We start from the raw sequence: 22,303 nt of genomic DNA on the forward strand, positions 1-22,303 counted from the left end.
AGCTCACTCAGTTCATGACTTGTAGGTTTAAAGTGCACCTGACTTTCACCCAACCCATGAGCGCGTGCGAGAGCAGAAACCGGTCCAACTCGCGCCTCAACATCCGCCTCCTTCAGTGCGTCTTCATTCTCCAGAAGAGCGTCAGGGTAAGCAGTCTCACACTCATGTGTCATTTACTTTAGTAGATAGTTTGTGTTTTTCATTCACTGAATGAGAGCACACGAGGGTACAAACCGCTGTAACATTAGCGTGTTTATAAGCTACAATCTTGAGTAGCTTGGCTAGTCTATCTAAGTCTATCTTTTATTTTATTTTTTAAGATTATCAGGACTCTTATTTGAACAGATGTTAGCGTTAATATTCAATGTTAGTTTTAATAGGAGCACAAATGAAGTATTGTTGGCGGTAATAAAATTTTTATTTTATTTATTTATTTATTTTTTGGTTATGTTATATAATAATGTGTCGTATAAACAAGTGTTTACATCCTCAGATTCCTAAATCCATGCTCTAGACTAGATCTAGAGATCCCAGGAAGTCTCGTCGAAACAAAAGGGGGCGCTATAACAGACAAACCGTTTCACTATAAAATAATAAACTAACAATTTGAACTTAACTTTTATATTAATTAACCTACATCACATCAAACATTGGCAGAACTTTACATTGAACTTGAAATCAACAGTCACAAAAAATATAAGATTTTTATAATCACCAAATATAAAACACCAAACAGTGGAGGACATTTAGAGATGCGCTTACCCTGTTTATAAATAAAATTACCTAAAATAATAGGGTAAAAAAAACAACAACAAAAAACAGGAGAACAATTATCTACCCTAACTAGAGTTGAGTTCGTCAGAAGACTTGCTTGATTAATTTAATGCTATATTTGCCATTAATCCATCCTTACATTGAACAAGTGTTGGTTTCTCTGTAGTAGTGGATTGGGACAAATGCATGGCGTGAAATGCGCAGAGATTAGCACAGAAACATCAGAGCAGAGGAACATGCACCTTTAAACACTCTTAAAAATAGTGCATTACTGTATGGTTCTTCATCTCATTGAAACGGCTTCCAGAGAGTCAAGCTGGGAGTTTGAAATCAGAACCGTCCCATGTCTGGATGCTTTGACATAAATGTCACATTGTGTTGACGAGTGGAAAAACACGTCATGTCTCTTTACAATTCAAAGGCAGTGAATTCTTGGTGCTTACATTCTTGTCTCTTATGACACAGCTGTCTCATGCATCATACTTATTTACTGCAGATGTCTGTGTCTGATCCCCCTGATATCATACCTGTGCCGAAGCCTCGATCGAGGTATTTTCGAGAAGGTGTACTTCAGCCGTCATCCAGTGAAAGGTGAGCACACGCTGTTCAGCTGTTGTCTGATTTAATCACAGAACAAGACGCCTTCTTTAATACAAGAAAGAAAGAATGAAAGGCATTTGGATTCTCTTACAGGAGTTGATTACTTGATCGCATCTAATATGTATTAATATATTAAATTTTTTCCTCCAATACACTTCCTATGCTCTTATATCTTACAGAAATGGCCAGTTGCTTTGTCCAGATGTTACAGCTGATACACAGATGAAATCTGAAGGTACTTTTCATGATGTTTCCTTTACATTAATATCAGTGATATACTGATCCATGTGTCTGATGTCCTCCTTGTTGACCAAGAATAACAAAAGTATCATTTCTCTTTTATAGTGGAAGTCTAATAACGTGTAAAGGTTAAAATATTAAAGTTTTTTTATATTTTGAAAGCTTTCGTTTTGTATTCCTACAAAAGAGAAATTAGAAAATGCATAAAGTCTACTCGTACACATGTGAGCCACAATATCCAAGTGAAAAAATAAATTAACATTTCTGGAAATTAAATTTAAATATAAAGCCATAAAATACCATATTTACATTTACATTTAGCAGACACGTTTAGTTAACTAGTTTGTTATTTAGAGAAGTAAAATGAATCACCTATAGCCTCTTGTGTATTAACTGCCCACCAATATTTTGAAATATTTGACTATATGTAATAATGCACTATTTTTAGTATTGTTTCCTTGCAATTGCATATTGTGTGTTATGTGTATAAATAAAGTCCGGCTAAACAGCTTCTATGTTTAACATATGGAAAAATCACTGAAAATAAACATTCAGCCACAAATGAAAAATTACATTTTTGATTGAAAAAAAAAAAACACTTTATGTACTGAAGTACATCTTTATATGTAATTTCGTAAGTGCTTCTATTTGTAATATGGTTAAAATATGCTGATAAATGTACAGACAAGCATTTATCATAAACTAAAATGGCATGCATTTAAATACAAGTACACAGCTGTATATATATATATATATATATATATATATATATATATATATATACACACACACTTTATACTTTAAGTGTAATATGCACAGTAGGATTTAAATTATAATTAATGACTTTACTTGTGCTCTGAAATGTTAGCATGCTTTTTATTAGCATGTAGTGTAGTTGACCAGGTGCTTATAAATTAAACATATACAAACATATACAGGTAGGACAGCCAATCAGAGCCCTCGGACCGAGAGATATGATTGGACAAAAAATTTATAGTCCCACGCCTTCCACAGACGATATAAATATTAATGTTTAATGGTTTTAGAAATGTGAAGAGACTTTCAGCCAGCATAAAAAGATTTTAGTTTTTTTTTTTTTTTTTTTTATACTCGTTTTCATTTTGAAGCATGACAGAAAAATACAAACCTGGGTGAAAATTCCTCAGCATCACACATTTTGGCTTTGGAATAACAATGTTTGATGCAATTTTTCTTTTAATAGTTAGGGTGTCTGTCACTTTGGCACACACACACACACACACACTTAAAAGACAAACCCTTATTAATGTTGATGACTGCTGTTTCTTTTTAGAAGAAGAAAGCGATATCAAGCATGAAGTTAGTGTGGATGATGCGTTTAGACCGATGCGGTCCATCTCTGCACTCCCTGATCCTCAACATGTCAGTGACACACTTCCATGGCCAGATACACCTCACATTAGTTCCAGTCCATCTCCAGATTCGGCCAGAGCCGCTGATGCAGTGTCTTCTGATGATTGTCCCGTGACTCCAGACTTGCTCAGCAATGATCGCCACGATTCCAACGACGACAGGTAGTGCATCTTCTATCTGCTTTCATTCTGCATGTTTCTTGACAAAACCAGTTAGGCTTTGGTTACTACTGTGTTTATATTGTTGCTTGAAGTTTAACAGATCTTGGGACAGAGGTGCGGACAGAAACTTGCACCAGTGAAGGAATCCATCAAGTTCCCAAATCCCAGGATGTTCAGAGCAAACCTGGCAGACCCAATAAACCAAGGTACAGTATGATGACTCCTCAGAAAGTGATCAAGTCTCTGTGATTTACATATTGTGATGTTTTTATCAGACTCTCATTCTGACGGCACCCATTCACTGCAGAGCATCCATTGCTGAGACACTGATGCAATGCTACATTTCTCCAAACCTGATGAAGACACAAACTCATCCTGATCTTGCATGGACTGATGACCTGTAACAGAGTGCCAAGTCACTGGCGAGATCTTACAATATCTTGAATTCTTGGTCTGCAGGGCTGCAACTATTCGTGTGAGCAGGAAGAAGCAGAAACTATCAGGACCGCACCAGAAAGCCGAACCGTCTCGCAGTGAGTGTGTGGTGGCACAATCCAGCTGGCTCGACGTGTGGAGGGGACGCAAGTAACTAACACTATACAATCTCTGAAAATCACATAAAAAATACACTTCCTTAATTTAGGCCTTTAACTATTTGAAAACTGCTAAAATTAAATAATGCATTTCATGAAATATCATGAATACTGCAAGAACAAGCATCTTTACATAAAATCTAAACCAAAAAATGTGCTCTTTCACACCAAATATGTGAAAAAAACAATGAAATGCAGACCTAACAGGACCCCAGGACCCCAGATGATGCTAACCTTGAATCAACAAACAGAACTAACAATTATTGCTAAATGTGTGACTGAATCATATAATAACTTAATAATATTGATAGTTCATCGTCTAGCTGACTACGTCTTGTATTATTATTATTTTTTTTTCTAAAATCCTGTCAAATGTGCACAAACTACTAGCTACTACTAAATATTGTAGAAACATAATTTTCTGTAAAGTTGCTTTGTAACGATTTATTTTGTAAAAAGCGCTATACAAATAAACTTGAATTGAATTGAATTGAAAAACAGCACAATATGTTGCGCTGAAATCACTGCGTTTTTAAAATGTGCACCATGCACGAAGGTAAAATGAAAGATTTTCATTTAAAGTACATTTTAAATCATTATGTACCAAACATAACTTATTGGTCATGATTTAAAGAAGTGCACTTATTTAGATGTGTTGACAAAGTACTAGATTACAGGTTAACCAGAGTTTATTTGATGCTACATTTAAAGAAACTAAACAAGTTTAGTTAGTTTAACCAGATTTCAAAGAGAATGCATGTACTTTCATAGTTGCTTCAACAGATGTACATAAGACCTAGTTAAGCACTCTTGAGGTCATTTACAGTGCCCTCTAGAAGTATTGGGCAATTTCAAGAAACCTTGACAAACCTGATTAAAAGATGAATGAGACAAAACTACAGAATGTCACATTCCTTCACATACAGTGCCGTGCATAATTATTGCAACAGTTGCCTAACAGGTCTAACAGTGTTCAGCTGTGTCCTGTAGCAGTAATTCTTCAGATGTTAAAAGCAAGGAACCTGTCAAATCAGTTATATCAATTGCTTCTGCATTCTACGTCTTGATTCGATGACAATACACACAAACCAGGATGAAGACGAGGATAGATGGACATGTATCTAAGTGATGAGAAAAGCAAAAGTGTGAAGAATAAAAACGTACAGCCTCATCTGTGAAGCATTGAGGAGGTTGAGTCATGGCATAGTCATGCATGGCTGTCTCTGGAACAAGCTTTCTCAATTTTAAAGATGTCTTAATGTATGAAGACAGCAGCTGAATTCATTTGAAAGGGTATAAAACGATCTTGGCTACCAATATTCAAGAAAAAGCCACCAGACTCATCAGAAAACTCTTTATATTGCATCAGGACAATGACCCCAAACACACTGCTTGTTCAGTTTAGTTTATCAGGGCAAAGAAGTGTAAAGATTGCCCAAATCAATCTCTAGATTTAAAACCAATCAAAGATGTATTTCCCCAGCTGAAGAGGAGACTAAAGACAGGAACTCAAACCATCAAACTCTAAAAGTGCTGCTCTTTTTATTTGCTGAAACACTTGTTGAAAAGGCTGTAATTCTCATTCATCTTTTATTTGCAGACTACACAAAGCAATTTTGTCACTGCTGTCCCAATACTTACAGAGGGCCCTGTGAATGTTAACTACAATACATTTTTTCTTCAATAACATGCAGTAAAGTGTTTGAAAACATTACAACCAGTTCACACATAAGCAGAAGTAATATTGGAATTACATATAGAGATGCATTTAATATAAAATGTAAACTACTGTACTGCACAATAGGAGTAGGTTCATTTAAAATGCATATAACATGCAATTAAACGTTTGAAATTTGCATATATAAACAGGATGTTATTTAAAGTTTATTATGTGCATAAGTGCTCGTATGCAAAGATAAGGTGTAAATGTTAAACTATATTGAAATATGTATTGTTTTAAAGTGTAAAAATGTACAGAAACATTGATGGGGATGCATTGTATATCTCACAGAAGGCAAAACCGGCAATGCTTTAGGAATATTTATGCCAATCATGGGTTATTGCTAAAAGGTGACATAGAAGTCTTAAACGCTGTCCGTGTCTGACTAGTTCTATAGAAATGGGTTTTAATTTATAATCTTTGAGCTCAAGAACATTTGGTGTGAAAGGGCCGTTAGTACACCCATTATAAAACTGAAGGAAACAAACCGAATAGAGTGCAAACAAAAAGGGAAGAGTTCTGTATTGTGTTAAATGTGTATTTGTTTTGTAGGCACAATGTTCTGTGGGTCAGTCTTGATGGACATGTCATCTCAATGTGGAAAAAGCGCACAGTGAGTGGTTTCATAGTGGCATGACTTTATATAAATAATGATAAGTTTCCATTTTCTATTTTATGAACGTATTTTCAATGTGCTCCAGGACAAGTTCACAGAATATGTGTTTCACGTAACAAGCATCACCAACATACGTGAGCAGGATCAAGGACGCTTCTCCATCCATTTACAGAAGAAGCACTTTGAGTTCATGGCTCACAGTGAAGGTAGTGCATTTCCTAAAGGAACTGTTTTTCAGAAAGTTAATTTACTCACCCTTAGGCCATCCAAGTTGTTGTTCCTTCAGTAGAAAAGTAAATAATTTATTAAAGTTGTGGTCCTTGATGATTCATAAGATGCAAGTCAGTTGCTAAAATCACGAGAATCAAATTAATACCCGTGGCTCCTGATGATATACTGAGGTCTTATGAAGCAAAACAATCAGTATGTGCAAGAATCTGAACATTATTACCTGTAATCCAGACTATACACAGACTTCACAGACCATATTATTGTATCTTTATGCTTTAGTACAGTCAAACAATGACACGGAGTACCTTTAGAGAGTTAATGTCTGGTTTATTTGAGGCATCTGATCATCTGTTTGAGCTGTGTCCTGTGAATGTTGTGTGGTAGCTGTGCGGCAGCTCTGGTTGACGTCTCTCTACACCTCTCGAGGAAGTGAAGCGATCACTGCACCCAAACAACACGGACCGCTGACCATGAAAGACCCGCGGAAAAAGGTGTACACTGCTATCCGTGGATTCTCCCTTTGGATTTACAGCAGCAAAGAGGTGAGGAAACCTGCGTACTTACGTCAACCTGTCAAGAGAAATGAAAGAGATGAGCAGAGTTGTTAGGAACACAGTTGGTTTTACAATGGTTACTAAATAAGTTTGTGTTTCTGGATTCTTTTACACCATTAACGTGCTTTTCATATCCAGATCCATTATGCCTCAAATATGCATTTTTTTCCCGAATTATTAAACAGTCAGTTGTCAGTTATTCCTTAGTAGAATAACCTCCAAATATATCATATTACTGCATATAATTAACTGTTGAAATATTGACCTTGAATAAACTGAATGAACTTTAAAGGGGTCATAAACAGCAATTAAAAAAAAAAAAAAATTATATGTTCTGAGATCTGCTTATAATGTTTACACGCTTTTATCCAAAGTGGCTTCCAAAAGGATAATTAATAATAGTAATTAATAATCTTATCAAAAAACATAATATAGACATAGGCCTACCTAAAAAAAAAAAGGTATTAACAGCAGGATATTTAAGCTTAAATGTAAGATTTTTTTTAAGACCTGCACAAATAAAATAAAAAAGAATATAAAAAGCATGATTTAGAGTTTTACATACAGGTTTTCAGAAAAAAAAAAAAAAAAAGTACTTATAAAATGATAAACTTCACATTTTAGCCTTTAAACCATTTTTAAAGAAAATTTAGTCAAACGTATCAATTATTATATGATCTAAAACAATTATTATTATTAATAAATTATTATATTAATTAACATAAATATTTTTAATTGTTTCAGTTTATACAATACATTATTTTCTCGCTGATGCAACCATTCACATTAGCAACATGAGTTGATTTTCACATTGGTCTGAACAAAAACAACAGAGGAGCTTATAGAAAATGCAGTTTAATTTTCTGCCAGCGGGTGGCGCTTTGAGAATAGCAGAAATCTAGCAGTGTCCCTCTTAAAGGCATTACACAAAGCAGCAGCAGCTGACTTTAAAATGTGCAGCGCTCAATTTTATTCAATGAAATCCTTTTGAAGTTTAATCATTATATTAAGCGATATTACAATTCTTGTCTTTCTGTCCCCAAATTTACTGTCTTGCACCATTTTAGACTTTTTATGGCCTTCAACACTTTTGAAAGGAACCACATTTTGGTAACACTTTAGAATAAGGTTCCATTAGTTAATGTTAGTTAATGTATTAATTAACATGAACAAACAATGAATAATACATTTATTACTGTATTTATTCATCTTCGTTAATGTTAGTTAATGAAAATACAGTTATTCATTGTTAGTTCATGGTAATTCACAGTGCATTAACTAATGTTAACAAGCACAACTTTTGATTTAAATAATGCATTAGTAAATGTTGAAATTAACATGAACTAAGACTTATAAATGCTGTAGAAGGATTGTTCTTGCTTAGTTCATGTTAATGAAAGTAGTTAACTAACATTAACTAATGGAACCTTATTCTAAAGTGTTACCCAAATTTTTGAAAATGCCTCTGTTTCCACTCACTAAAAGCTTTACATCTGTCTGCGCACTGTGTGTGTCTTAAAGGTGCAGTAGGCTTCAGAAACATTTTTAGTTATGCTGGTTAAAAGTCTCTTCACATCCCGAAAGTAATCATAAAGTTTAGTGGTCTAAATGCATGTTTATATATATATGTATAGCTAGACTGTACTTGTTGACAGGGGACATTTGCAAATTGAACTTGTTTGAATGAACAGGACTTCACTGTGGGTCTTGGCATGATGTTCGTGTCGATGAATATAGCGTCTGTGAAGGCGACGGGCCGTCACAGTTTCAGTCTCATTACTCCATACAGGACCTTCAAGTGAGTGTCTTCTTTTCTCTCCTTTTGCAAGCACGTTTCTGTGTGTTTTGTGTTGGTGGTGAAGTAACCCGATGCTTTGTTCAGTTTCTCTGCAGACTCTGCGAAGGAGACGGCCGCGTGGCTGGAGAGTCTGAATGAAGTGATCCGCAGCGCTCTGTCCTACAGCGAGGTGGCTCTTCGACTCTGGTCCAGTCCCTGTAACAAAGTGTGCGCTGACTGTGGCGCGGCTAACCCCGAGTGGGCATCAGTGAACCTGCTGGTGGTCATCTGTGAGGCCTGCGCGGGCGCACATCGATCCATGGGCAGCAACTGGTCCAAAGTGCGAAGTCTCAAACTAGATAATAAGGTTTGGACGGAGCCTTTAATTAAGGTGAGTTCACTTCCTGTTGTTACGCTCTTATATGACCAGTTTAATTTTCTACTTATTTCACAGTGCTTTGAGAAGTTGTGTTTTCAGTATTAGTATTGAAACAGCTTGGAAATAGCTTTATTTTCAGCTTCATAATGTCAGTAGCTTTGGCAGCTACTTTGAGGTTTATACAAGATGTGGCCTTTTACTTTAAAGACATTAAAGAATGCTTTATGACAAGAAAATGAGTTGTATATGTACAGTGATGTCTGTGAACTAAACTTCAGTGGCGTTGCATTCTCAACCATAACTCTAACTTTAAATCAGAAAAACTAAAATGGCTAAAAAATATTCATATCATAAAATAGTGTTGCCAAAACATGTCTTATTTTAGTATCATTGAGATACTACTAGTTTACAGCTTTAGATTTAATTTGTGTATTTTTGATTTAATGTTAAAGTCATTCTGTTTGTTTTTGTTCATTTTTATTTAAGCTTTAGTTATATTTAATACATTAAGTCAAACTAAATGAAACTTTGAAAACTAGCTCATAAAATAAGTTTGTTTTTTTCCGTAAACATTTATTTTAAGTAAAGAAATGTTATATATGTATAGTTTTAGCTGCTTAGCATTATGATATATGCTATCCTATATCAAAAATAACATCTAAAAGATGTTAAAACAGTTCAATAGTCGCCTTATACTTAATTACACTATTGTGTCACTGTTGTCTTTTATTTGTTTCATAATTTGATTACACTTGATGAACTTTGCACGGTTGTTTAACTGAACTGGAGCTGAATAATGACACTATTGTCTTCTGAGTTTGCTTCATAACCTTTGAACTTTGACACATTCACACAGTCACTGAACTAAACTGAGCAGAGTAATGTCACTCTAGAGCTGCTTTACCGCTGAAATACTGTACTTTTCTTGTTTCTCGCTGTGAATCTGCTTTGAAAACGAATTGTGGCCTAACAGCAGCACACATGTCATGTTTTCAGTTGTTTGTGCTGTATGGGAATAAAGCTGCCAGCGGTGTTTGGGGTCACAGCATCCCTCCGACGGAGCAGATCAGTCCTGACGTCTCTCCCGATCAGAGGCTGGAGTTTATCCTCGCCAAATACCGCAAAGGACTTTACCGTAAAGCTCACCCGCTCGCCACAAGCCAGAAACTGCTTGACCAGGTCAGCCTGTGAACACAACACCCTACTATCTGTGTCCCTGCAGCACAAAACCAGTCTGGAGTCTCTGGGGGATATTTGTAGCAATAGCCAAAAAATACATTGTATGGATCAAATTATTATTATTTTGCCAAAAATCATTAGGATATTAAGTAAAGATCATGTTCAATGTAAATGTCCTACAGTAAATATATCAAAACATAATTTTTGATTAGTAATATGCATTGCTAACAACGTCATTTGAACAACTTTAAAGATGATTTTCTCAATATTTCGATTTTTCTGCCCCCTCAGATTCCAGATTTTCAGATAGTTGCATCACAGACAAATATTGTATGATCCTAACAAACCACACATCAATGGAAAGATGATTTATGCATGATGTATAAATCTCTGACCCTCATGATGGTCCATGGTCACGTGTCATTAGTCGCAGACGGATGGTGATCGGTGTGTGTGTGTGTGTGTGTGTGTGTGTTCTCAGAGGCTGCGTGAGGTGGTTTGTGGTCCTGATGTGGAGGAGACGCTGTCTCTGCTGTGTTCTGGAGCCAGAGTCTCCTGCAGCATCACAGATCCTGATCTTCGCTCTGCCATCAGCGAGGCCGAGAGCGCTGGACAAACCCTGCAGACCGAGCTACTCCGACACAATGAGTTTGTGGGTGAGTCGAGTCCTGATCGGGGCAAATTCAGTTCCTAGTCTGCTAATATACCTCCTAACATTTAATGCCACATTTAAATTCCAGGTCATTTTAAACCCATTCGGATAATTTGCATTATTTTCAGGACAATTAAGTACAGTTTCTATCTACTCTTGATAAATGTGAACAAAATGCAAGATTTAATATTTGACCTTTCATAAAATTCAAGTAATTGAATGAAATAAATAACTTTATATATGCAATTCAGTATACTTAAGTATATTTCAAATGAATCTCTAAGGGTGCCAATAATTAACGTTTCTTAAAAAACTCTGATCTTTAGAATAAATCTTTATGAAAAATAAGTTTGGTTAAATGTGCTTGTAGTGTACTTAAGTAAATAATAAAAAAACTACTTAAAAATAATATAATAATAATGAAATAAAAGGCCACTTAAGTGCATTTAAAGTTTTACATCATAATGATTTTTTGCAGACTTTTTATTAAGTATACTTATTTGGATGTGTTGACTAACTTACTAAAGCAGATGCAAAGTACTTGGTTATTATTTATTCAATAATACATTTAAAGCAATTTTTTTAAATATAGTAAATTCTAGCTTCATCGTTACAAGTTTGTAAAATTAGAAAATAGATTTAAATACATGGCATACAAATTTTAACAGAAATTACATTAAGTATATTTTAGTTTACTTAAATCATATTTCCATGGCAATAATGTAATTTTGAAATGATACATATAATATTAAAGTTCGGCTCAAGTGAGTCAAAAAATTCTTTTAATTATGTGTGAAAACATTACATTCAATTGGAACTTGAGTAAATTATTTTAAAATGTGTATTATTTTCACTTATATTATTTAGATTTTTTAAAACCTTTTTTAAAGAGTGTGCTAAAGGGTGGCATATGCATTGTTTTAGTGCAATGGGTTATTTTGTTCATTACTGAACATAAGTGTAAATTTCTAAGGTTCTTCTATGCATTGAGGATTGTTTTTAATTAATTTCACTCTTTTTATTTATTTTTTAAAGCGGCACCTGACTTTGTGCAAACAAGACATTCAGAGGAGCAGATAGGTAAGATGCACCACTGAGGTCCCTCATCAACATGCATCGAGTTGTTCTTTATAATTAATTTATAATGACGACGCTGCTATATCATTTGTGTAGAGGAGCTCCATGGAAAGCTGGATGAGGAGCGTTTCTTGTTCTCGCAGGAGAACGAGTCTGCGGCTTGTGATGTGCTGGATTTGACAGAAGTCATCTCCGTGTTCGACTGCTCTGCTGGGTAAGAGCATGACACTATATCAACACAACCCAAAGTTAGGATCGCATTAATGCAGCCGTTCATTACAGATATCATCATATATGGCAATCCTGTGGTTGGACACAGTGTGTATTTTAGGGCTATGAATTGAATGTGTCAGTTTAGTTCATTATAAACAGTAAAGCAATGTGAACGGTTTTAGTCTGAATGACAAAATAAATTGCTTTGGACTGTAGTCACACACTGGCTTATGTTTAATAATAAACTGTTTTCTGAAGACAGTTTTTGTAATGCCTGCATTATCTGCATTAATTCAGAAAATACAGACATTTTTATGAAATCAGACTAAAATATTTTGTGTAAATGAAGTGTAAATAGCATACTTATACAGAAATATTGTACTTTATAATAATATACAGTACTTAATTTGAACTAAAAGTGTTGTTTTGGACACTTAATTGCATGTTAATTACGATTTAAAATAGAGCTTCAAGCAGAGATGGCGGGCCCAAGCCTTCAGTGCAAACGGCACAGCAATGAAAGGGTCACTGTATAATGTTAAGACTGCGAAAAATGCACATTAACTATATTAAAGAACATAAACTACTTTTAAATAGTGCTTATGGCTTATATTAAGTTCACAATTTACGAATAAATTAATAGAGTTTTTTGCTGTCTTTTTGCTGACAAACATGCATGGTCTAAAATATACTTAAAAGTAATTTTTATTGAACCTTTAATGCCATTTATTTAAAGCTATGTGTAATTACACTTTCATAATGATGAAGCTGCAATTTAGTGCATTTAAAATATATTAACACATACAGCTGTAACACATTAAATGCAAAATATGTAACACATTACAGTTCAAATTATAATCAAGTACTTTGAAGGGGCTTTAGTATGTTAGTCAACACATCAAAATAAGTAAAGCATTAATTTTTTTTTATTAAAATATGACTTAACATGAATTTAAAGTAATAACATTTTTTACAAAAAGTTTATGTTGGCATTATTACAACGTGCACTTTTTAAGATAGTATCAAGAAACGGTTCTGAAAGTGTCTGTCTTTAAGTACGCTTAAATAGCCTTTTATTTTGTTACTATTATATTATCTGCAAGTACAGGTTTTTTTTAAATATAATTTACGATTTGAAATGCATTACAGTGCACATGCAATCAACTGAGCACACTTTTATTTTGAACCTCTAACCTTTCTTTTAAGGTTCTCATATTAATATTTTGTTGAGCAGAACATGCATTTTATTCTGGAAGTGTAGTAAAGCTTAGCGTGTGGTTTACAGGCAAACCCATGAGTTTGAAGCGTTATCGCTGACAGACAGTGTGATCTGCAGAGCAGACGGACGAGACGCCCTCCTCAAACACATGCTTCATATCATGAAGGTAAAACTACATCTCTGTCCTAGAGGAGACAGATCACCAGAGCTGGGTGTAACGGATGACATGTAATCAGACTCCTCACAATCAGACCACAGTTTTAATGGATGTTTGGGAAACCTTGGCCTGATATAATGTCTAACACACTTCACGTGTAGATTGTGCTGGCGGGTGTCGTGGTGGAGGAGGATCTGCTGGGGGTCTGTGCCGTCTCCAGAGCCTCCATACGAGAGGGTGCAGCGCTGCAGTGTGCAGAAGTGTGGTGCACCCTTCACGACGGAGAGATGAGCATCCACACCAAACACGGCTCCACAGACACCGTGACCCTGGACAGTCAGACACGCTGCCGTCAGTATCCCAGCCCGCATCAGATCACCAAACACTGCCATAGTGCTGTCCATTAAACACATGTGTCTTCTCTACAGATCTGCAGCGCTCCGAGAACTGCATCCTGCTGGAGTTTCCTGACCGGTCAGTGTCCTGACGTCTGCTGCAGTGATGTTATTCAGGCTTTTTTTCTCTAATGTGTGTGTGTGTGTGTGTGTTTGGTGCAGGACGTTGCACATGCAGTTTGAGCTGGAGCACAGCTGTGTGCGATGGCATGAGCTCGTTCAGAGGGCTCTGAGCTCGACCACAGACGGACCACAGCGCTCAGGAACCGTGCCCTGCTCTATAGACAGGTGCATCTCTCACATCACACAGCACGGTGAGTCCCAGCACGCATGAAGAGAACAGCACTGAATGCATGCAAACCTTAGTGCCTTGGTGCTTATATAAGAAAAAAAATAGTCACAACTTTGTGCAAAAAAAAGTGTGCTTAATTGTAATGAATATGCACTTTTAGTGCACAAAAAACGAGTAATGCTTTAGTTTCAGAGGCAATTCTCACTATTAATTAGTTGTTTATTAGCATGCATATTACTAGCATATTGTCTGTTTATAAGTACTTATAAAACATCTATTTAATGCCTTATTCTGCTTGAGTGAACTTAACTGCCTTACTATTAATAAGAAGATAACATTAGGAGTTTACTGAGGCAAAAGTCATAGTTTATAGTGAGAACTGGACCTTGCACTTCATTTAATATAAATGAAATTAAAGGGCACTTAAGGGTGATTAAAGAGAGCAAACTTTCATGTTTCTTAACACACTTAAGTACACTTCTAAAAATTGCAGTTTGTAACCTCACAAGGACATATTAAATCAATACTTTGAAATCTTTAGAGCAGTGAATTTATGTTGGATAGTTGGATACCATACTAAAGCACATGTGAAGTAGTTACTTATGATTTTCTAATCTCCATTAGATGTTATGGTAACACTTTTATAATAACTGCATGCTATTAATCATTAGTTAAGCATTAGGAAACAGTTAATTCATCATTTATAAAGCATTAATAGACATTTTATAAGCAGTTTATAAATACAGATATAAATGCTTTATACCTGATTTAAAAGCATATCTATAATGTATTTAATAATTGTTTTTTCATACTTTATTAATGATCAATTTATCATTTCTAAATTAAGTATAGCTTTATTTACACACCAGTTATTAAGGAGTTGTCAGTGGTTCATAAGATCACTTAGAAATTGTAAGTAAACGGTTAATAAACTATTTAAATGTGCATTCATACATCTTTTTATTCAGACATATAGTAATAGTTACTTATAGTGTTAATAAATGATTTATTAACATGTATTTCTACTGTAATTCAGGGTTAATTCAGGTAGTTATAAAACATATGTAGTTGTTAGTTAACTATTTTTGTGAGCTTATCTAAAGTGAGGACTATTTATGCCTTGTAAAGCTTTTACAAATGAGATTTAAAGGCTGTTAATATTTCTATGTTCTGTATCACTGTGTTGTGTTTGTTTCTGTTTTTTTGTTTAGAAGATAACTGAGCCTTTAAATATCCTTTATAAATGCTTTACAAGGCATAACTAGTCCTCACTTTAGATGAGCTCACATAAATAGTTATCTGACCACTACTAAATGCTTTATAACTACCTGAATTTACTACATTTCTTGTGATCTTATGAATCACTGGCAACTCCTAAATAACTGGTTTGTAAATAATGCTATACTTCATTGAGAAATGATAAATTGATCATGAATAAAGTATGAAATTACACATTATAGATATGCTTTTAAATCAAGAATAAAGCATTTATATCTGTATTTATAAACTGCTTATTACTGTCTATTAATGCTTTATAAATTATGAATTATCTGTTTATTAATGCTTAATTAATGATTAATAGTGTGCAGTTATTATAAAGTTTTACCGATGTTATTTGATGCACTTTAAACTGACTAAAGAGTACATTTTCATTTAACTGTAAATAGCAAGTATATTCTTTTAAATGGTTTTATTATTATAATAGGTACTGTTTATGAAACTAAATTAAAGTGTTCTTGTTCATTAGGGACTACATATTGCAAAAGAAAAACATTGAATTTAAACTTTATTTAGCAGATTCATGAAATGCAGTCTTTCCTTTATTCAGAAGTTGACTAATAATGTGATACGTGTGTGTTTGCTCTCATGACTCTGTTGGTAGTTCTGCACAGCTGCAGTGCTGGATTGACCATCGAACGTCTCGTTTAAGTAAAAACACCATAAGGAGGTCTCTTCTGAGATGTGTTAAAGAGCAGTGCGCTGTCTGTTGCAGGGCTGACGGTGGAGGGTTTGTACCGGCGCTGTGGAGTCGCTCCTCAGATCAGTAAGCTTGTGGACGACCTGAGCGTTTCTCCCAGAAGAGCGCTTCTGAAAACAGACGAGCTCTCCATCCTGGACATTTCAGGAGCTCTGAAACAGATCCTGCGGCAGAGCTTTGAGATCATACCGCACGCACACAGACCGCTCTGGCTGAAAGCCGCAGGTACGACTGCTCTCAAGACACCAGGTCTCCAGTGAAACACAGCTCGCCATCGCACTCTGCTCTCAGAAACATCTAATAAAGTCACTGCCCATGTGCATAACCTGAGAGAGCCTGAGCGTTTGCTCAAGCTGTAGCATTAAAGAACTGTCATGCATGCATAAACGGCACGATAAATATCAAGATTGTTGTGCATTGATATGCAGTTGTCTCCACAGTGCTCTCAGACGAGAAACAGAGACTACAGACGTACCACAAACTGCTTAAACAGCTTCCTCCAGACAACCGTGTGACTCTGGCTGCTCTGTGTGGACACCTGCACATGTAAGACAACCCTTCTGAAAAATAGACTTATATACTTAACAATATAATGCCATGCAATTGTACTTTTTAACTATACTTTGTATATTTCATTCTGCTAAAGTGGAACTATTGCAAGTACACTTCAGGTACATTTTAAATATTTTGCAAGTCAGTCAAACATCACATAATCCTCATCGAAAGAGACATTAAAACACATTTTAGATTTAGTATTAAGAAAAGCGCATTGTGCACAAGTAGCACGCCAAGTAAAGTTTAATGCAGGGGCGATTCTAGGATTTTTTCAACTGGGGGGCACAAGAGGGGCCACGATTAATACAGAGGGGCCAATCTTGTGTTGTTTGAACTGTATATCCAAATCATTTCAAGAGTTCAGTAACCTTTAAAATCAGTAATAAACAGTGATACCCTATTATATTTTAATAGCAGTTATTCACTGCTCTAAAAAAAAAAAATCAAATACAATTTGTATTAACTTTTCACTTTACAAAAGTGAAAGAAAAACTGTAATAAATAAAAGAATCCAATGTATGAATAGTGTACAACTCACAAATAATAATAATCAGAATAACATTAATAATTCATAGAAATAAATACACAATTAATTAATTAATATAACTACTATAAATTTTATATAATTTCATAATATGTTTTTGTTTATTATCCACGTCCCATTCAATTTGCATAGCAGCAGTTGCAGTAAATTTGCATTGACGAATAAACAAAATCTACTTATGTCAAGGCTAATTAATCTTGAGCATATTGATTTAAAAATATCATATATCCATACTTTGTTAGAAAGCTACTTGTTCAAAAAGGTAGCTTTAGTTTAACATGTAAAATATGTGGATCCTATAAAACAGCAATCGCGGAGCACCATGGTGATTTAGAACGCCAACTGAATTTATTAGGAATCTACAGACGCAAATAGACTAAAGGTGTAGAAAAATAAAGACCTATATGTGTATTTTGGACTTTTTTTTCACCACAAGTCTGAAAGAAGATATGTTACTGAAGACAAACAGGCCCAAATCTCAAAATTGACCAGTAAAAAAAACGATGTTTTTGCATGTGTCCAGAGGTGGGTAGAGTACCCAAAAACTTTACTCAAGTAAAAGTAAAAGTAATTCTAGAAATATTTACTCAAGTAAAAGTAAAAGTACTAGTCTTGAATAGTTACTTGAGTAAGAGTAAAAGAGTATCGGATAAAAAATCTACTCAAGTAGTTAGTTACTTTGGGTCATATATACGGAGCCTATTTTTATTTAGATATATAGACAAAAAATGTATGTAATGTGTGTGTGCGTGTGTAAATGTATATATTTCATCAGCCTTTACTGCAATTTATTATAAAACCCTGTCTGTTTACTTAAGTAACAGATATAGGTTTCATGCCATAACATATTTTTAATACGACTGACTTTATATTAAATGTGAATTTAACATTGAAAGTTAATGTGATATAAATATTGCTACTAATCTTTCATTGTTCAGAAAGAGAGCAAATAACATTAACATTATTAAAGATCATTTTCACTGACAGTCTAGATTTCAATCACTCTCAGAAACTCCCATTAAAATCACTGAAACTGTTAACACTGTGAAATCAATATCTTAATTATAGATTCGTACACACATCTGCACTTTGTTGTTTCTGACGAGAGAATTCGCCAGAAAGAGGTGTTCAGTCAGTGAGCGAGTGAAGGAAGCACCGGCATTTCAGCGATGACTCATCGGAACACCTCTGATTGGCCATTGCATTCAAAAGCTCAACAGAACCGTGTGTGATTGGTTATAATGCGCAACGCTGTAAAACGCATCTATCTCTGGCTCAGCGCCAGCAAGCGATCACAGATCTGAATTTAACAGCTGATGATATGACTTGCTGAACGTACTCGCACCGGTGTGATTGAATTAAAATTAATACAATCTTAATCGGCTATTCTTTGTCTTTTGGAAGCTGCATTCAACCTGTTACAAGCCACACACGTACAACAAACTAATGTCACAGTGGTATCGTGTACTGTAATCGAATGTAGCCCAAGTTATTACCTGTTGAACAGTAGACAGCACACGCGGTGTTCATCTAATAAGGATCTCCACCGCAAGCAAATAATAGCCTTTGCAGATTTGCTTTCAATTCAGTGCAGTTCCATAGCCCCGTTTTCAACGCTGTTGATGCTAAACGTTACAACTCTGAGTGAACCGCTTCAGACGCTCAGTGCGTGAGGCAGGGAACTGAACGAATCATTCAAACTGATTCATGAACCAATTCACTCGTTTGCCAATTGGTTTGATCAAGCCTTTGAACAGAATTGACTCAAAAGAATGAATCATTGGCGAATGGGCATCGCTCATTGCCCAGAGAAAAGTAGACGGCGCGTTTGGAATAAACTGAAGCATTTATAACATTTATTGCATTAAGATAAAGTAACGAGAGGGGCGTCGCTCACAGTAACGAAGTAAAAGTACAGATGAGTTATTTACTAAACTGAAAGATTATAATTTGAATTTGTGAGTGACAGACAAGTAGAAATGTGGGGGCACACTGGGGGGCCAATCAGTTTTCAGGAGGGGCCAGTGCCCCCATGGCCCCTCCCCTGGCTACGCCACTGGTTTAATGATCATTTCTCTATCCGTGAGTCTGTTAGTAAATATGTTAATAGATTTGAACTATACTAAATGCATTTTAAATAATTAGAGCTAGAAATACAAACACAGACTTAACGCACATTATGCAGTTGTGCATGTAAATATACACATTTATAAATGTCAATAACGTAAGTCTAAATTTCTCGATTTTATTTCTATTTTTAAAATAAGTCTCTTCTTGCCGCTGCGTCAAGGTCTGTTCAAACAGGAAATGGTTATTTTAAATTGTAACATTTCACAATTATTACGGTTTTAACTATTTTTTGATCAAATAAATGCAGCTGATAAAAAAAAAAAATTATGATAAAAAAATATTGTTGTAGGCTGATGTTAAAATATCTATAAAGTGTAAGAATAAAAATATGCAAAAGCATGCAATCACACACACACACACAGCGGATTGAGAAAGTACTCAGCCCCTCGTGAATCTGCTCTCTCAGTGTTCAGAAGCACAGTCAGCAGAACCGCATGACGGCTCATAATCTGGCCGTGATCTTTGTGGTCACGCTGTTCCAGGAGCTCGCCATGAACCCAGCCTTGAGACAACTCACCAAAGAGCTGATCCTGCGCCACAGAGAGATCTTCACGGTAAGATGCACACTGACAAGAAACCATCCCACTGCCTTCACGTCACAGGAATGACTGTGTGTGTGTGTGTGTGTGTGTGTGTCTTCTGACCTCTGTGCAGAATCATGTGGAGACCGGTGGAGACATCATCACTGTATTGTGAAGAGCTGTTTCTCTTTATGATCGGGGACCGAATAAACTCATCAGCGTCGTGACTGCATTACATATGACTCTAATAATAATATTGAAAGAAGAGCATCCAAGATGAATATGAGTTTGTTTCTTTATCAGTGTCTCATCAATGGATGCTCTGCAGTGGATGGGTGCCGTCAGAGTCCTAACAGCTGATATAACATCACAATAATCCACAAGAAACCCAGTCCATCAGTCAATGTCTTTAGAAGACAAACGCTGTCTGGTGATTTGTGTGATACTTTTTAAAATGTTGTTTTTGTCACTAACTTTTTTTTTTTTCATACAATGGAAGTCAATGGCTACCGGTATCTGTTCGGTTACCCACTTTAATATCACAGTGTATTTACCTACCCATTTAATTATATTTATCATGCTGGCAATGAAATGTCCAGTGGGGTGTGTGTGTGTGTGTGTGTATAATAAATGACAGACTGCATTCAAGAGTGTGTCATGCTTTATTGTTACTCAGAATTACATGTGTACATTAATGAATAAATGCATTCAAACAGGAGTTGAGCATGTGCATCTGATGGAGTTTATTTCCACAGAAAAGCCTTAGATATACAGGGAGCTTTGTCCCCATCAATGTCTGCGATAAAACTGGCAACACTTACAAGTCACGATAAATCATCATTTAGTTTCTAGAAGCTCACAATTGCATCTAATTCTGAAACACTGTCAAAACAAAACTTGCAAATAACAGTAAAAATGAGAAATAACAACATCTTTTAACATCCTTTCTCTACCACTGTATTCATGAAGACTCAGAAAAACAACAACTCTTTTACGGTGTATCCACGTGGATCATCTACACACACCTGAGAGGATTCTTCAAGCTTTAATATTTGGGCCGTTTCACATTCACCCTGTATTAGACAAGAGACAGATCACAGATCATGAACACACACACATTACCTCTAGATCCCATCTTAACTCAAATCCATTCATCTGCTCAATTCGAGTGTATTTTATTCATGTTTTGAGGTTATTTAAATTCACATTTTCATCATCAGATGTTGGTTATGAATAAAGGCACTGATATGTGGACCACAGGACTGCTGGGACTCCTGGTTTCAGTGTGTTATCATTAAATGGGGTCAGTCGCATTAACTAAGACTAGTCTGACCAACGAGCAGTTACCAGTGGCTAATGAGTCACAGACCAATCCACATGTTTACGCAACCAACTTAAAAAACAGAATTAAATTATGGCCAGTCTTAAAGAAAAAAATCTGATGACTAACTTTAAAGACTAGTCGAAGTGTTTTCTGCAACTGGTGACTAAATGCATTTTACTGAACAAAAGCAATCAGATTGATGTCAATGTTTCCAAGATTGATTCTCAGAGAGAAAAAAAAAAGGGGGTTTTAGTTACAGGCCAGAGGGTCACATTTTTATATCCAATGCCAAGAGTTAAGAGCTAAATATGTTCACCCTGGTTCATTTATGTGCAAAATATTTATAATGTATAAAATTGCATCCTGGTAAGATATGTCAACATTTGAACTAACATGCTCATATCTAACATGAAATTTATGAAAAACGTCTCAGATCGCGAGATTACAAAATTAAGTTCTTTCACATCTTCTTGTGCTTGAATGGTTGTTAAAAAAATAAAAAATAATAATAATAATAAAATAGCAAACCTAAACAAGACATTTCAAAAGGATAAACTTTTGTGACGACACACTTCGGACCCCATAAAGGTAGGGTGACCATATGCACCGTTCATACGGGACACGTCCCAGCCAGAATTTGAATAATGCCTTAAACATCCAGAGCAGCTTGACCAATAACATGCAGGTATTGTACATAATCGACCAATCGTGGGGCTGCGTGTGAGAAGGTGAGATCTAGAGGGAACGATCAAAGCTATGCAAATATGTGCACGTGTTTCTTCGTTCGATTGACTTGAAGCGTCGCTGAGCAAAACCTGGATATTTTAGGCAATATTAAAATCCTGGCTGGGACGTGTCCCGTATGAACCCTACATAAAGGATTTTTAGGATATTTGTAAAACTTGACTGAAGCTAAGAGAAACCACTGACACTCACCCATCAGCCTCCATCTTCTTCCTCTTCTCGATGATCTGAAATAAACAGAGACTGAATGAACATGCTGCAGGACTGAATGAACACCTAACATCTG

General features: G+C 35.5%; 2 protein-coding genes across 3 annotated transcripts in view; one reads left to right on the top strand and one right to left on the bottom strand.

The window, feature by feature from the left end:
- Nucleotides 1–20,667, top strand: LOC127986512 (arf-GAP with Rho-GAP domain, ANK repeat and PH domain-containing protein 1). 2 transcript variants are annotated; one of them, XM_052588786.1, is made up of 23 exons: nucleotides 1–146; nucleotides 1,271–1,365; nucleotides 1,554–1,609; nucleotides 2,927–3,167; nucleotides 3,260–3,373; nucleotides 3,627–3,752; nucleotides 6,033–6,093; nucleotides 6,182–6,302; nucleotides 6,712–6,869; nucleotides 8,573–8,679; nucleotides 8,764–9,049; nucleotides 10,034–10,216; nucleotides 10,698–10,872; nucleotides 11,904–11,948; nucleotides 12,042–12,159; nucleotides 13,444–13,543; nucleotides 13,696–13,885; nucleotides 13,963–14,008; nucleotides 14,092–14,243; nucleotides 16,215–16,424; nucleotides 16,640–16,745; nucleotides 19,835–19,982; nucleotides 20,083–20,667. In XM_052588786.1, exons 1-23 carry the CDS (start codon nucleotides 15–17, stop codon nucleotides 20,122–20,124), a joined length of 3,012 nt encoding a protein of 1,003 aa, XP_052444746.1. In that variant the 5' UTR covers nucleotides 1–14; the 3' UTR covers nucleotides 20,125–20,667. The 2 variants fall into 2 exon arrangements, with proteins under 2 accessions (XP_052444746.1, XP_052444745.1); XM_052588785.1 differs by having other exon boundaries at nucleotides 9–146; nucleotides 2,930–3,167.
- ik (IK cytokine) overlaps nucleotides 20,593–22,303 on the bottom strand; it is an 11,683-nt gene continuing 9,972 nt past the window's right edge. Inside the window, exons 19-20 of the mRNA XM_052588791.1 lie at nucleotides 22,210–22,244; nucleotides 20,593–21,022 (exon numbers count right to left, since the gene is read on the bottom strand). Of these exons, the coding sequence (XP_052444751.1) occupies nucleotides 20,995–21,022; nucleotides 22,210–22,244 (63 nt within the window). The 3' untranslated portion in view covers nucleotides 20,593–20,994. The remainder of the gene's footprint in view (nucleotides 21,023–22,209; nucleotides 22,245–22,303) is intronic.

Source organism: Carassius gibelio, chromosome B21, assembly GCF_023724105.1.
Source record: "Carassius gibelio isolate Cgi1373 ecotype wild population from Czech Republic chromosome B21, carGib1.2-hapl.c, whole genome shotgun sequence".
In the NCBI taxonomy this organism is placed as follows: domain Eukaryota; kingdom Metazoa; phylum Chordata; class Actinopteri; order Cypriniformes; family Cyprinidae; genus Carassius; species Carassius gibelio.

Excerpts from the sequence above, each read along its gene's own strand:
- LOC127986512 (XM_052588786.1), top strand. The coding sequence starts at position 15 with ATGACTTGTAGGTTTAAAGTGCACCTGACTTTCACCCAACCCATGAGC. Across the intron at positions 1,366-1,553 it reads CAGCCGTCATCCAGTGAAAG|AAATGGCCAGTTGCTTTGTC; the intron begins GTGAGCACACGC and ends TATATCTTACAG. Across the intron at positions 11,949-12,041 it reads ACATTCAGAGGAGCAGATAG|AGGAGCTCCATGGAAAGCTG; the intron begins GTAAGATGCACC and ends TCATTTGTGTAG.